Raw genomic sequence first — 13887 nt, 5'->3', positions numbered from 1 at the left:
TGCCCTGGAGCCACTTCACAAATTTTTGAAGTAGCCCCGGGCCACCCCAGAAGGGGCAGGGCCTAACCAGGAGGGGATGGAGCTACCCTACACCCGACCATGATTCGTCTGGCGGTGAGGGAGCCCCTTCCCCCCCCTTCCCACTAGGATTTTGGCTTGGCACGCTCCACTCCCAGGACAATCAGGGCCTGGGGGCGGGGGAACGCTGGAAGCCTCCTCCTTGCAGGGCCAGAACAGGGCGAAGAAAGCTTCATGCAGCTCCCCTGCCCCAGGCCCTGATTGGCCTGGGGGGTGGGGGACAGTGTGAAGCCTCCTTTGCTCTTCCCTCCCTCCCCCCCGCCCTGTGAGCAGCACATGACATTTCAAAGAGCCATGTGCTCCTGACAGGGTGGGAGGAGGCTTTGCGCGCTCCCCTGCCCTCAGGCCAATTAAGGGGCAGAGTGGAGAAGGCTTCGGGCACTCCCCCACGCCCAGGCCCTAATTGGCCGGGGGAGGGGGGGGGGAGACAGCAGGGCCTCCATGGGCCGGATCTACCTGCTTGGCAGGCCGGACTGTTGGCTGCAGAGGCCCTTTTGCCCACCCCTGCCCTAAATAGGGTTGCCAGATGGCCGAAACAAAAATACCAAACACGCCCCCCCCCCAGAAAAAACCACAGAGAAAAAATATTGTTGAAGTAAAATAAAAAGGGGGAAGGCTGCTGCCTGTGTCTGTATCAGAGCCAGTAGTTCGGGGCGGCAGCAGTCCCTGTCAGCCGGGGGTGGGGGGCGGAAGGCTCAGCTCCAGTCAACCTTCCCTATCAGGTGTTTTAGATTCAGACTGAATAAGAGACTTGGGAGAGAGGGGACAAAACCCATAGCCCCTTCAAGGATGCCCATTTCAATAAAAGTCATTAAAGGCAGAGGATTGTGAGACTGGTGGTGAGAATAAGGCTCTGCCTGGCTTCACCTGCTTCCTGCTGTTACTGACAGCAGCTCCTGTCGGGGATGTTGGTCTCTGTTGGAGTTCAATGTGGGGGAGAGCAAACATTAAATAATAGAAGAACCCTACATCACCCCTCACTACACCTTAGGAATAAAAACACTGTTCCTGCAGACTTATGCAAACGTTTAATTTTATGTTCTTTGAGCAGTCCTGTTTAGATCAGTGGTGCTCCTCTGAATACATAGAGGTAAGTAGATTCTGGGTCAAGGTGAGACGATTGTTGGGCTAAATAATGGTTTAAGGTATATTAATTTACTTAGGTGGCTTAAAAGATTGAGGAGGCTTCTTTAAGTGCACTAACTGCCATAGTTCCTTTTCTTGTATTCCCAGCCACTCCAGCACTTCAACCATATTCACGTCACCTTCTCTATTGAACTTAGCTACATATCCATTATTGTAGCTGTTGAGTTTTGTGCTACAGTGTATATTTGTAAATGATTTACTATAACATTTGGGTGTAGTGAGTTACTTTAAAGTTGGGATATTTTGATACTTCTGTTCTTGTATTGATTCAAATACATAACATGCGTTGCTTGGTTTATTCAGCACATCTATAAATGTTGGGAAATGTTTAAACAAACCCTAGGAGAAAAGAGATGATTTTGACAGTTTTGAAGATCTGGTAAACAATGGAGAGCAACTAAACATGGTATATAAATTAGCCCTAGGATTTTTCTAAGGAAAAAAAGACTCAGTAAGCTGGTAGGGGGAGCAAAAGCTTTCGTACAATTGATGGATGTGCATTTGGCTGGTCATTAGCTCATTGCATGATTTTTATTTGTGCACATGAATTGCTGACAAAGCTTTACAGATTTGTATAAACCAATGGGAAGATGGCTCTTTGCTATGCTCCCTATAGGCACCACTGCTGGTTTATTCGATGCGCTTGATTTCAGAGAAATCACCATTGAATTGAATAGCTCAGCCAGTTTGTTTCTTTTTTAATTGAAAGATGTAAGTTTTTCCAGCAGTATATCAATTCAGAGGTACTGGTAGCAGCCAAGGATTTCTGCCTTTTTGCCCTGTGCCACTGATATTTGCACTGCAGTGGTGCAAAGTGAGTGATTACATTTGATAACACCAGTGGAACATTCCATTCTAGTTTGCCAGAGCAATTTGTCTTATAATTGTGTCTCAAGAATTGCACTGAACACGTTGTTAAATCTGCTTTTCTCTTTATAGTTGGTAGCATCCATCGTCTTTATCAGCTTTGGTGTTGTAGCAGCATTCTGTTGTGCAATTGTTGATGGAGTCTTTGCAGCACGACATATAGTAAGTATGGGCCTTGATATTTTTTTCTGTTCGTTCGGAATGCTCATGGCACTTCCAGTGGGAAATATTTTCTTCTGGGAAATAGTGAAGTTTTACTTATTTTGTAGCTCTTCTTGTTGGAGAAATGATTTATTCATTAAAGATCATGCCATTTCTGTTGGCACATATCTGGGATGTGGTTTGAAACCCTGCTCTGGAGTAGGGACTTGAACCCAAATTTATCATATCCCAGGTGAGTCTTTAACCACTGGGGTATTGGGTATTCTGGGATGGGTCTCTCTGTCCCTACTATTGAAGTTGTTCCATTTTATAGAAATAATTAAATTTCCATTGGTACCAGGACTGGAACCTGGCTGTCTCAAGTGCCCTGAGGACAGACTACAAAGCCTCTCTCTGTTTATTATTATAAATGAAAATGGTACATGCAGAGGAAGAGGAACTTTAATAATTCGTTATTTTTCAAAAACATGCTTGTTTTGTGGTTATTACAAGATCTAGGTTAGTCGCCTTTTCTTGGTGCTGGTTGGTATTATATTTCAGCGGCGCAAAATACCTAGTACCCCTGCTGAAGGTGATTTATATTTACTAAATATTGTTATTCTAAATATGTGACGTGTCTGTGAGCTTTCAGTTTTTCCTGAGCTATGAGGCCACATGTTGTTGTGTTTTCCTGAAAATATGGTAATTCCAGGAATCATAGTCCTTTTCCTGGTTCCCTTACTGTTCTGGGGAGTAGTAAAATGCTCCAAGTCAGTACATTTACTGATGCATCTGGACAGCTGTGCTGACCAGTGTGGTGTACAGGGGAAGGCTGTCTTACCTTCTCTTCTTTGGTCTGGGAATGTAGGTGCTATGCAGAGTGTGCCTCCCCTTCTGCCCTCTGAATGGTGGTGTAGGTAGCTGGCACAAGGAAGCACTTTATACCCAGTTACTCTCTTGTGTCTGTATATAGGACAGAACAGGATTTTGGCTTAAATTGAGTGTCAGTTCAGTTTTTTTGACACCCCCCCTTTGTCTTTTCATATACTTTTGTGTCTATCTTATTTATGCTATGGTAACCTTAACATCTCTTACATCTTTGCAAATCATTCAGGAGAATAAAGCTGTTATTAAAATAAATATAATATGAATCATATATTCATGTATGGAGCGAAATCTACACATATATTAGTTGTTAAAAACTCGGTAACTGGCTTATGTGAAATCTGTCAGTAGGAGTAGTGCAATTTAGCATTGTAAGATGTGTATTTTGTTGTTTATTCTCTGGCTTAACCCTCATTTTGAACAAGTGACCATTGTGTATTCATCCAAAAGTGTATGCAACCGATCAAGATACTAAAGTTAGAAAAAGAATGTCATCTTCTTTGATGCATAGTATTATGTCTGAGTTCATAGTGTAGGCAAAAATCTCAAACACAGACAAAAACAGTCCTTGAATATTTCTAGGCACTTGCTTAGTCATTCTTCATTCTCTTGCCTTTCAGCTCCCTGCACTTACATTTGCTCCAGAGACTACATTGTTCCCTTATCTTGGTCAAATAGTAATATCATGTTAGTATATGTTACTACTTTCATATCTGAAGAAAAATGTCTCTTAAATAATGCCTACCATTTATAGTCTTTCAGTGTTTATCAGAGTACAAATATCTGCATGCCTCTTCCTGTCATGGCATGCCCTTGGAGTGGCCTTATTCACACAGGTTTGTGAAGTTGAAAGGGGAGTTCTGATGGCAGACTCTGAACATAGCATTCAAAGACTTGTCATCACAATGCAGTATTAAGATGTGAGGGTGATGCATTGCCCTCAAAGAGAAGCCCACAGTAGTCCTGGGTGAATTCAGAATCCAATAGGTCAGTGACTCGACTAATTAAGCTGCAGGTGTCATCTGCTCAGTGCTAGGTACTTAACAGCGGTGGACAAAATGCAGACATTATTGACAATATAAGTGTCCTTGAGATTTATTCTAAAATGAAATACGGCAAATTCAGACGTGGCATGGAAACCTTTGGGGGAAATCAGTGGTGTTTACACTGTTTGCCTATTTGCATGGAGTCTGAGTCTGATCCATTTGTCTTTCTCCAAAGACTTATTTAGTGATATCATTTTGATAGAAAATTAGAGATCCTGCAAAACTTATGAAAGTCACCATCCAGCTTATTCCATTTGCAGGACATGTCTTCATTACTGACTGGATTGACAGGCTGCAATCGATCCAGCGGGATCGATTAGTATAGACATGATACAATCTTTTATTTTATATATAAAAAAATATATTGCATTTAGTATGGAAATGATACAATCTACTGCCAAGTGCTCTCTCTTCTACTCCAGTACTCCTCCAGAGGGAGAAAGCACTAGCTGAAGCCAGGAAGGAAGTTTAAAGAGGTAGAGGGTTTCCACACCGATGGGCCCGCTGACGGGGGTCTGAGGAGGAAAGCAGCAGTTGCCTCAGAGTCCAATAATTCAAAGGGGCCGTAGGCTCCGGCAACCATGCTGCACACTCTGGGCAGTGCTGAGGACTTGGGGGCATTGCTTCTGCCCTCATCCCCACCACTTCTGGGAGCACAGAGCCAGGGCCCTCCACTGTGCCTAAGGGCCCATGGAGTCTGTTCGCTCCATTGCCCTTAATCTCTATTGAGATCTTCTGGTTAGGCAGACTGAACCCTTTTCCAGTTCTATAGAGAAGAGCTGCAGCACAGAGCGGCATTTCTACCTTACAAGGAAGCCATGGGAGGGAGCGCCAGAAGCCATAACTTGGAATTTCCAGTCACCTATGCAGAAATGAGGTGACAGAAAGTCAGGGCATTCAAGCCATTTTTTAAAATGATCCCAAGTTGTGAAACAATATTAGCCTGAGAGCTGTAGTAGTGTGAGGGTGGGGAAAGGCAGAATTAAGATAATAGAGTAGCCTGGTTCAGAACTCCAACAAATACAACATAACCTTTCACACCAATTAAAATAAGAAATATCCCTTATTTGTCTTTCATTTGTGACTTCATTAAAGGAGGAAGAGATGGTAACAAAGCAAATAAATCACTACGTTATAATCCTTGTCAGTTTGCTCCTGCTTATGAATGTAGAGGACTTTTTTTGCTCACTTTCTCTTGCATTTTATAAATCTGTAGATGAATTCATAAAACACTTTATCTGTTTTTCCTTCTTAAAAAGACATAAAATTGTCAAAATCCTGCCTAGAAGGGGACATTTTTCAGAAAAGATATATTTAAATTATTTAAGACTCATTTAAAAACACTTCATTTAATAGAAAGCACTAGAGCAAAGCACTTATAAAATTAAAGACACTGAAGTATAAGTAGCTTGATTTAAAGTAGCACTAGCTCATTTGAGAAATAATAGTGCAGATGTAATTTACTGCATAAGATTCATTTCAGTACTAATCCGTTCAACTGCACTTTTCACCTTAAAAAAGAAAAGAAAAAGACTAGAATCAAATTAAACAAATCAAAGCCATGGGTAATGTGCAGTGATGTTATTTCAGAAAAATATGGAGATTACAGGATTCCATTATCTGCAAATCATGTTTGCTTGAGGCATTTTGTTACCTAGCAGCAGACTAGAACCCCGATTATGCAAACATAAGAACTGTAATTTTGAGTCAAACCAATAGACCAAAACATGTCTCTGACAGAGGCCAGTACCAGAACTTCAGGGTAAGTGTACAAAATAGGGATGTTAAATATTGGTTAATTGAATTGTCGATTAACCTCGTAAATTCTTATTGGTTACTTGACTATTCTATTGTCTTTGGGGTGGGGCAAGCATCAAGTGCGCTACACCCCCCCTCCTGAGGAGCCCTGTACCACTCCTTGCTGCTGCCCCTGTATCAGAGGCAGCAGCGCAGGGTGCCAGGCGGGAGCTGGTCCACAAGGGAAGGCAGTTTAAAAACCAGCTCCCATTGCAGACTGGCTGCCTGTTGCTCTGCACTGCTGACTGGGGATAGGGTTGAGCACATACAAATCCCTCCCCCGCCCCTCGCCCCACCCCCTGGTGCAAGCCTGACTGCCTGGCTCCTAATACATTTTAAATGCAGAGCTGCAGCAGGGGTAGGTTCCGGACCCAGTGCGAGCCAGGATTGAGCCAGACTGCTGGCGGGGCGGGGGAATGGGGAGGGGGGAGAAATGCATGTAGTCTACAGCATTAACCGATAAGCTTTTGCTTATAGGTTAATTGACTACACTAGTACATCCCTAGTACAAAATAAGACAGTTGGAGCAATTCAGCCTAGACTTCCACTTCTGGCTTCTAGCAGCCAGAGGCTAGGTCACCTGAAGCATGGGACTGCATTCCTGACTATCATGGCTGATAGACATTGATGAACCTATCCTCGTTAAACTTTCTAGTTCTTTTCTGAGCCCAGTTATCCTTTTGGTAAGTCTGATGTGACATGGCAATGAGTTCCACAGGTTAATTGTGTGAAAAAGTAGTTCCTCTTATTTGTTTTAAGCCTGCTGCCTGTTAATTTCATTGTGTGACTCCTGATTTTTGTATTGTGGAAAAGCGTAATAAAATTCCCATATCCACTTTTTCCACACCCTTCATGAATGCATAGACCTCTATCATACTTCACCTTAGTCATCTTTTTTTTAAGATGAACAGCCCTAATCTTTTCAGTTTCTCCCCTTATAGAAATAATTCCATAACCATGATGATCTTTGTTGCCTTTCTCTGAACCTTTTCCAGATCTGCTACATCTTTTTGCAGATGGGGTGGCCTGAACTGGATGCAGTACAGGCAGTCCCCGAGTTACGCGGATCTGATTTATGTCAGATCCGCAGTTACGAACGGGGTTTGCTGCCCATCTCCCTGGTCTGCTGGAGACCAGCAGACCAGGGAGACGGGAAGCAAAGCCTCTGAGGACGCCGGCAGCGGGACAGCCACGGCGCGTCTGGGCTGTCCGCTGCCCGCGTGCTCCGCGGCTTTGCTCCACGTCTCCCCAGACCAGGGAGCAAAGCCGCGGAGGACTCGGGAGGCGGGACCGCGGTGCATCTCGGACCCCCACCCGCGTCTCCCTGGTCTACTGGGGGGGGGGGAGCGCAGCTAGTACACCTCCCCCCCCCCCCAGCAGTCCAGGCTTTTCTCCGGACGCCTGTGGTAAAACAGCTGGGGCGCTGCCGGTTAGTCCCGCAGCACCGCTCTGGGCGCTACTGGACCAACCCGGCAGCACCCCAACTGCTCTGCCCCAGGCATCCTGATTCAGCCGCTGCTGGTCAGTTTCAGCAGCGGCTGACTTGGGGACACCTGGGGCAGAGCAGCTGGGGTGCTGGTGGATTGGTCCAGTAGCGCCGAGGAGCGGCGCTACTGGAGCAACCCAGCAGCACCCCAGCTGCTCTGCCCCAGGTGTCCCCAAGTCAGCCGCTGCTGAAACTGACCAGCGCTGACTACAGGAAGCCCGAGGCAGAGTTGCTCTGCCCCAGGCTTCCTGGAATCAGCCGCTGATCAGTTTCAGCAGCAGCTGACTTGGGGACGCCTAGGGTTCTTAAGTTGAATCTGTATGTAAGTTGGAACTGGCGTCCAGATTCAGCCTGTTGAAACTGATCAGAGGCTGATTCCAGGAAGCCCGGGGCAGAGCAACTCTGTCTCGGGCTTCCTGTAGTCAGCCGCTGGTCAGTTTCAGCAGCAGCTGAATCTGGACGCCAGTTCCAACTTACATACAGATTCAACTTAAGAACAAACCTACAGTCCCTATCTTGTACGTAACCCGGGGACTGCCTGTATTCAAGATATGAGTGCATAATAGATTTATATGGTGATATCATGATATTTTCTGTCCTATTTTCTGTTCCTTTTCTAATGGTTCTTAAATTTTTTTGACCGCTGGTGCACATTGATCTGAAATGTTTAGAAATAAGCTGGAGAGGCGAGATTTACCTTTGCTGAAGCCATGTTGATTCTTCCCCAACAATAGCATTTAACTCTGTGTCTAAGTCTATTCTTTATTATAGTTTCTGCCAAATTGCCTGGTGCTGAAGTTAGTCTCATCAGCCTGTAATTGCCAAGATAGTCTCTGGAGCCGTTTTTAAAAATCAGCATTATTTTAGCTACCTTTCAGTCATCTGGTACAGGGGCTTGTTTCAGTGATAAGTTACACGCCATAGTTAGTAGTTCTGTAACTCTTGGGTGAATACTACCTGATCCTGGTGACTTACTACTGTTTATTTTATCAGCGTGTTCTAAAATTTCTGCACTAAACAGATGCACTAAACCAGATCTCTGGGCTTCCTCCACTCACAAGTCAGGGGAGATTCCTGTTCCTCCACCCAGTCCTCTCACACTTGCTAATGTAGACCACCAGTAGTCAGGAATGTCTGTCTAACTCAAGAATCAAAGCAAATCCCTTCCTTGACTGCCCAACCTGTCCAATACTAGAAGAGACATACTCCTCACCTCAGCAATTACACACACAGATCCTAGAGTAACTTCTACTGCATCTCTTGCTAGCAGGGCTGCAAGAAAACCTAATGCCATCACCAACAGATGCAACCTGGATAAACTGCCAGGAAAAACCAGGAAGGTGAAAGATAAATGAGAATTTTAGCTCTAGAGAATGATGGTTTGTACCATACCTTTAAAAATGCTTTGGGAACATAGATACTTGCTGCTTACAAGTGGACACATAAAGTGTCTAGTGACAAAGGGAACTGGCTTTCTTGAAAATTGTGGAAGAGATCAGTGGCTCTGGGAAAATCTACCTGTTTGCTCTGTTGTTTGTTTTTCTCCTGCACTATTGATTTCATACCCAGCCTAGCTCATGTACTACATGTAGGGCAGAGATTTGAGCCGAAGAGCAACATAAACATTAGAAGGAAATTGGAGGAGAACAGGGAGAATGAGGAGAGCTTCCAGAACACCAGAAGGACCCTAAGGAGATGCAGAAGGAAATTAGGGCAGAATGTTAAAAGGGTAGATATGGGGTATGATCAGGCTGTGTAAATTGATGAAGGGTGAATAGAGGAGATGTTTACATCCACAATCCTTTCAGCATTACGTCAAAGGGTTATTAGAAGCAGTAAGGTGTTAATTGACAAGGAAAAAATTAAATAATGGTGTTCCTGACTAACTGACTTGTGGAGGAATTGGTGCAGACTCCATAGTCAAGGTTAAGTTGAATTTTGCACTTAACAAAGGTTAAATTCTGCATTATGTCTGAAATACATCATATCCACTCCAAGATTACAGAATTTATTCAGTGAGTTGTCAAACTTCCTGTTTAGTTAAAATTCTGAAATCTTGTGCATAGGATACATTTGAATATATGTTTTAGGATTGTTGGTAATTTGTTCTTGTTATTTCTCATGACAGTGTTTATCTTCCATCTCCGCTCTGTACTGACACTGCCAAAACCATGCATATTTAGTTTAGATATTTTAGTGTTTTGTGGATCCAGATTAGAGTATGCTGATTTTAAAAAATACATTAGAACTTTTAAAAATGTCCCCTCATAATGTCATTACACAGCAGAGTTAAGATTGTTTGGGTACCCTATCTGTGGATTTCCATCCCTTAACATGTTTGGTTTTCTTTTAAATTTAATCTTAAGTGAATTCACTGGATTAATAAAGCTTGAGTTTGATATAAAGACAACATCCTTGTACTGTATTTTATCCTAAATTACTGACGTGTATTCTTCAATAGAGCTGGGTGAAATGTTTTTGAATAAATAGTTTATTTACTAAAACATGAGTTTCTGGTCAACCAAAACTATTTATATTTGTGGTAACTTTTTTTTTTTTTGCAGCTGCCAGTGAACCAAAAAATAATTCATTATTTGCCCTACTGTCCTTTTAACCTTAACTTCATCTTAATGTGGTTTTTGCCTAGGAATTGAAAAAAGATGTTTTAAACAGAAGTGGTTTTAAGAGGGTTTGATTTTTATGAGATCCAGGAACATATTTATTTTCTGTTGCATGGACTCTCATAACTAGTCACTAGGGGGAAGCAATGGTTAAATAAGGGAATGGCTGATAAGGGTTTTGTCTAAGGTTATTATTGTAATGAAGTCTAGAACTTGAGAATAGGTTGTATGACAATAGCCCTGCAAATCCATGGATATCCATTTTATATGCAGGGCTATCCGCACCCACAGATCTGGAAGCAGATATCCACAGCTCATCTTTGAAGGTACCAATGTGGATACAAATTTTGTATCGAGAACTCTGCAAATATGCAGATATCCATTTTATATCTGCATCCATGCTTTTGCTGATGCAGATATTCACAGATCATTTTTATAGATGCAGAAGCTAATGCTGATACCAATTTTGTATCTGTGCAGGGCCCCTATGTATGATATCTGAAACAATTTACTGTAAGTATCAGTGACCTTGTGTGGGTAAAGGATTTTAACCTGACTGCAAGATGATAAGGTGTGCGGGGAAGCTTCTGAAAACCTACACTTGATATCACTTGTCTCCAGATTAAGTTCAGGTTCCATGCTGACCAGTGCCAGGTACTAAGATTCATGTTTTAATTGCAGTGGCAAGCTCTCTTGAGCTGTTTTCAAGATTTCAAATGTATTGAACTGTGAAATGTAAATAAGCCCAGATCTGGATCTCTGGTTTTGGCCTTTCTATGACAGTAATGTTTATAGGATCGATTTAAATTTGTTGTTACCATACATTGTTATTTTTGAAGTTATGCAAACTTTGTTTTGTAACAAAATTAAAGATTTATTTTCATAATTTTAAATGTCCTGATATCTTTCTTCATTTTGGTGGAAGTTAATGAAGGGGAAGGTATTAAAATGGAACACTGCATTAGGTAATTTTTGCATTGAAATGAATATAAACCTTAAATGTTTCTAAAATCATAGCAAGATGGACATGAAAGCAAACAAACAAAAAGCTATGAAATGCATAACCATAAAAATGACAGAATTTGAATGTAACAGAATTTGGAGGATTTACAACCCAAATGTGACATTTGTGTTGTCTTTGTATGTGTTATATTAAAGATTATTAAGAGAAGTATTGAAAAAGGCTATACAGGAATTTGGCTAGCTCAAAGATGTGATAATGGGGATATGAAGTCATTCATCTTTTGGTTCTCAATCTGAAACAAGTCCTGTGTGGTAAGGATCAAAATTTGTTATACTCATCTAGTTTTCTGGTGGCTGCTTGGTAGTATCTGTATAGTTTTTAGGGGATAGGTCTTTATATTACAAAACTATAGCCTATGTTGGCAGAGCAGAGAAAGTCAATGTGACTTTTAGATGTGGTCATATTTAGACATGTTCCTTCCACTTTCAGCAGCATTTGGGCCAGTTTTGTTAAACTTGCATTGATTCATCTTGTCCTGTGTAATGGGTGACCTTAGAAATTCAGTAAGTGTAACACTGCCACCCTGTGAAATGCCTGGATTTCTACAGCTGTGCAGCGTTGATACCACTAACTCTTTTGAATTTCCAGCTGCATTGTCATATATGTATATGAATACATATGTATTCTCTTTGCATACCCAGTATCAGCATAAGAGCAACCTGGGACTATGCAAATACAGGATGAATCACTGAAAACTGGTACTCTCTGGTGCATCAATATCCATGGTCCCTCAGGACCTCTATTGCTCCTGGCTCAGACAGCCTGGGAGCCTAGTGCCAGGAGGAAATCTGGCTATCCATGGCAGCGCAGGGACAGAGAACCCTGGTAGCACAGAGCCAGGAGCTGGAGAATCCTAGCTACCCACAGTAACAAACTGGAGGAAGAAGTTTGGCCACTTGTGGCAGCACGGAGCCAGAAAACTGTAGCAGTGTGGGGCTGGGGGCTGGAAAACCCCAAATGCCCATGGCAGCCCACGGGTGGGGAACCGATGGCAGCAAGGCAGACAGTCTGGCTGGAGGTGGAGGAGCTGTGCAGGCAGAAGCAGGGAGCTGGTTGGCTCAGGGCCAGTGGCAGGGGACACCTTCTCTGGTCTGGAAAATTCTCTCATTGACATTGCTGGCCCAGGGAGGTACAACCTCTACCTGAGTTCTAATTGCAGACGGCTTTACTGTGATGACTTAGTATTTGACTTAGACTAAATTCAGCTAAGGTGTTTGAACATAGTGGAGGAAGTCTCTGCCACTGTATTTTCTGTGCATACTGTCCTGCAGCTCTTTGTATTTTACACAGGCAACTCTGGGAAACACATATTTTGAATATTACAGTTTTTTTTCACAAACAGGGTGTGGCAGTGTTATTAGCCATATGGTGTTTTTATTCCTTTAGACTGAGAAGATGAGGCCATGGACTCTCCAGCCTCTCCTCTTTTCTGTTGTCTCATGGGGTCAGATGCTGTCATGAGAACTCAGATCGATACCACACAGTTCTTCATGACATCCAGTGTGTTACATGTCCAGATGGGAGGGAAAATCCTGTAATATTCACTTTTATCTGTAACCCTTCTGCCATGTGGAGCCAGCCGCAGCCAGGGCCAGGTTCAATATCTAGGCGTTCTATTCCATTGAAATAACACAGAACTGCCTCAAGCCCCCATTCAGCATGCTGGGAAATGCACACCCCACTCCTGGGTGTCTGTGAGAGGCAGTGCTTCCCCACCTGCAGGCATAGAGTCTGAGTGTAGAAAAGAGACTTTTAGTAAAAGGAGGGCAGTAACTCGGTGTTAAATTGGGAAAACACCACAAACGGGGTTCAGAAACACATACTGTGACCCACCCTTCTGGCCATTCACTAGTCACTCCCGCTGGCCAACTGCTCACTGCTCTTTCTGCACCTCTCCATGAGTTGCCCTGCTGGCTGCTCCTTGCACATATCCACCTGCTCACTGCTCTTGTCATGCTTCTCCATTAGCAGCCCTGCTGACTGCTCATCTGGCTTTGCCGCTGCCTCCACCCTGCTGGCCACTCATTGCACCGCTCTGTTTCATCAACCACTCGGTCACCAGCTGTCAGTCACCTTCTGCTGCCCCCTGACTCTCTGTTGTGTCCTTTGCACATCGGTGTTTTTTTCCAGCTCTTTGTGGGTGGGGCAGAGACACTGCCCCATCTCAAGTGATTTAAGCTCTCAGTGATTTTTGGCTCGTAGCAGGAGGGGCAGAAACACAGTCCTACCACAATAGAGTTCTGTTATGATTTCCCATTTAACAGAACAAAGATGAAGCCTATTTTAGTTCTTTCTTTGAATTGGAGGTGAGGAGGACAGATTAAACCAGTCCAAGGAATATCCTTAGGAAGGGTTTGCAGCCTCCTGACTAGGACACTTGTCCCCACCCTTCTTACTCTCATAGGGCTCTGCCATTCAAGCTGCTGACTTAATGAGGTTCTTAACAAGGTTGTCCCATCATTTGGAACAGGTTAAGTACAGTCCTGCTTCCCTGTATTCCTACAATAGTTACAACATTGGTAACCATATTTCACTACTCCTGCATTCAGTACTAAAGTGGTCTGTAACCAAACAGAAGTTGATTACTTTGACCCCACTCGATCTGCTGAACATCTAAGCAGAACAGAAGCAAATGGTATTTTACATAAACAGACCCAAAATTTCTCCCCATCCCAGCTAGCTGTCAGGGAAGCATTCATACAAACCCTGCTTACACATCTACAGAAAAAACAAATAGCTTTGTTTCATTTCTAAAGAAGATGTTACCTTGGCAACTGGCAATAGAAAACTGAACAT

The 13887-nt window shown here is 43.2% G+C and overlaps 1 protein-coding gene across 2 annotated transcripts in view; it reads left to right on the top strand.

Annotated features, from left to right (window-relative positions):
- The window catches only part of TMEM255B (transmembrane protein 255B), a 120129-nt gene that overhangs the window by 41868 nt on the left and 64374 nt on the right, over nt 1-13887 (top strand). For both annotated transcript variants that reach the window (XM_075918391.2, XM_075918372.2), the window contains exon 4: nt 2164-2253. In XM_075918391.2, coding sequence (XP_075774506.1) covers nt 2164-2253 — 90 coding nt within the window. The remainder of the gene's footprint in view (nt 1-2163; nt 2254-13887) is intronic.

This window comes from Pelodiscus sinensis, chromosome 1, assembly GCF_052426305.1.
Source record: "Pelodiscus sinensis isolate ZL-2025 chromosome 1, ASM5242630v1, whole genome shotgun sequence".
NCBI classification, from domain to species: Eukaryota; Metazoa; Chordata; order Testudines; family Trionychidae; genus Pelodiscus; species Pelodiscus sinensis.
The sequence above is the reverse complement of the archived record's forward strand: the minus strand, read 5'-3'. Positions and strand labels throughout refer to the sequence as shown.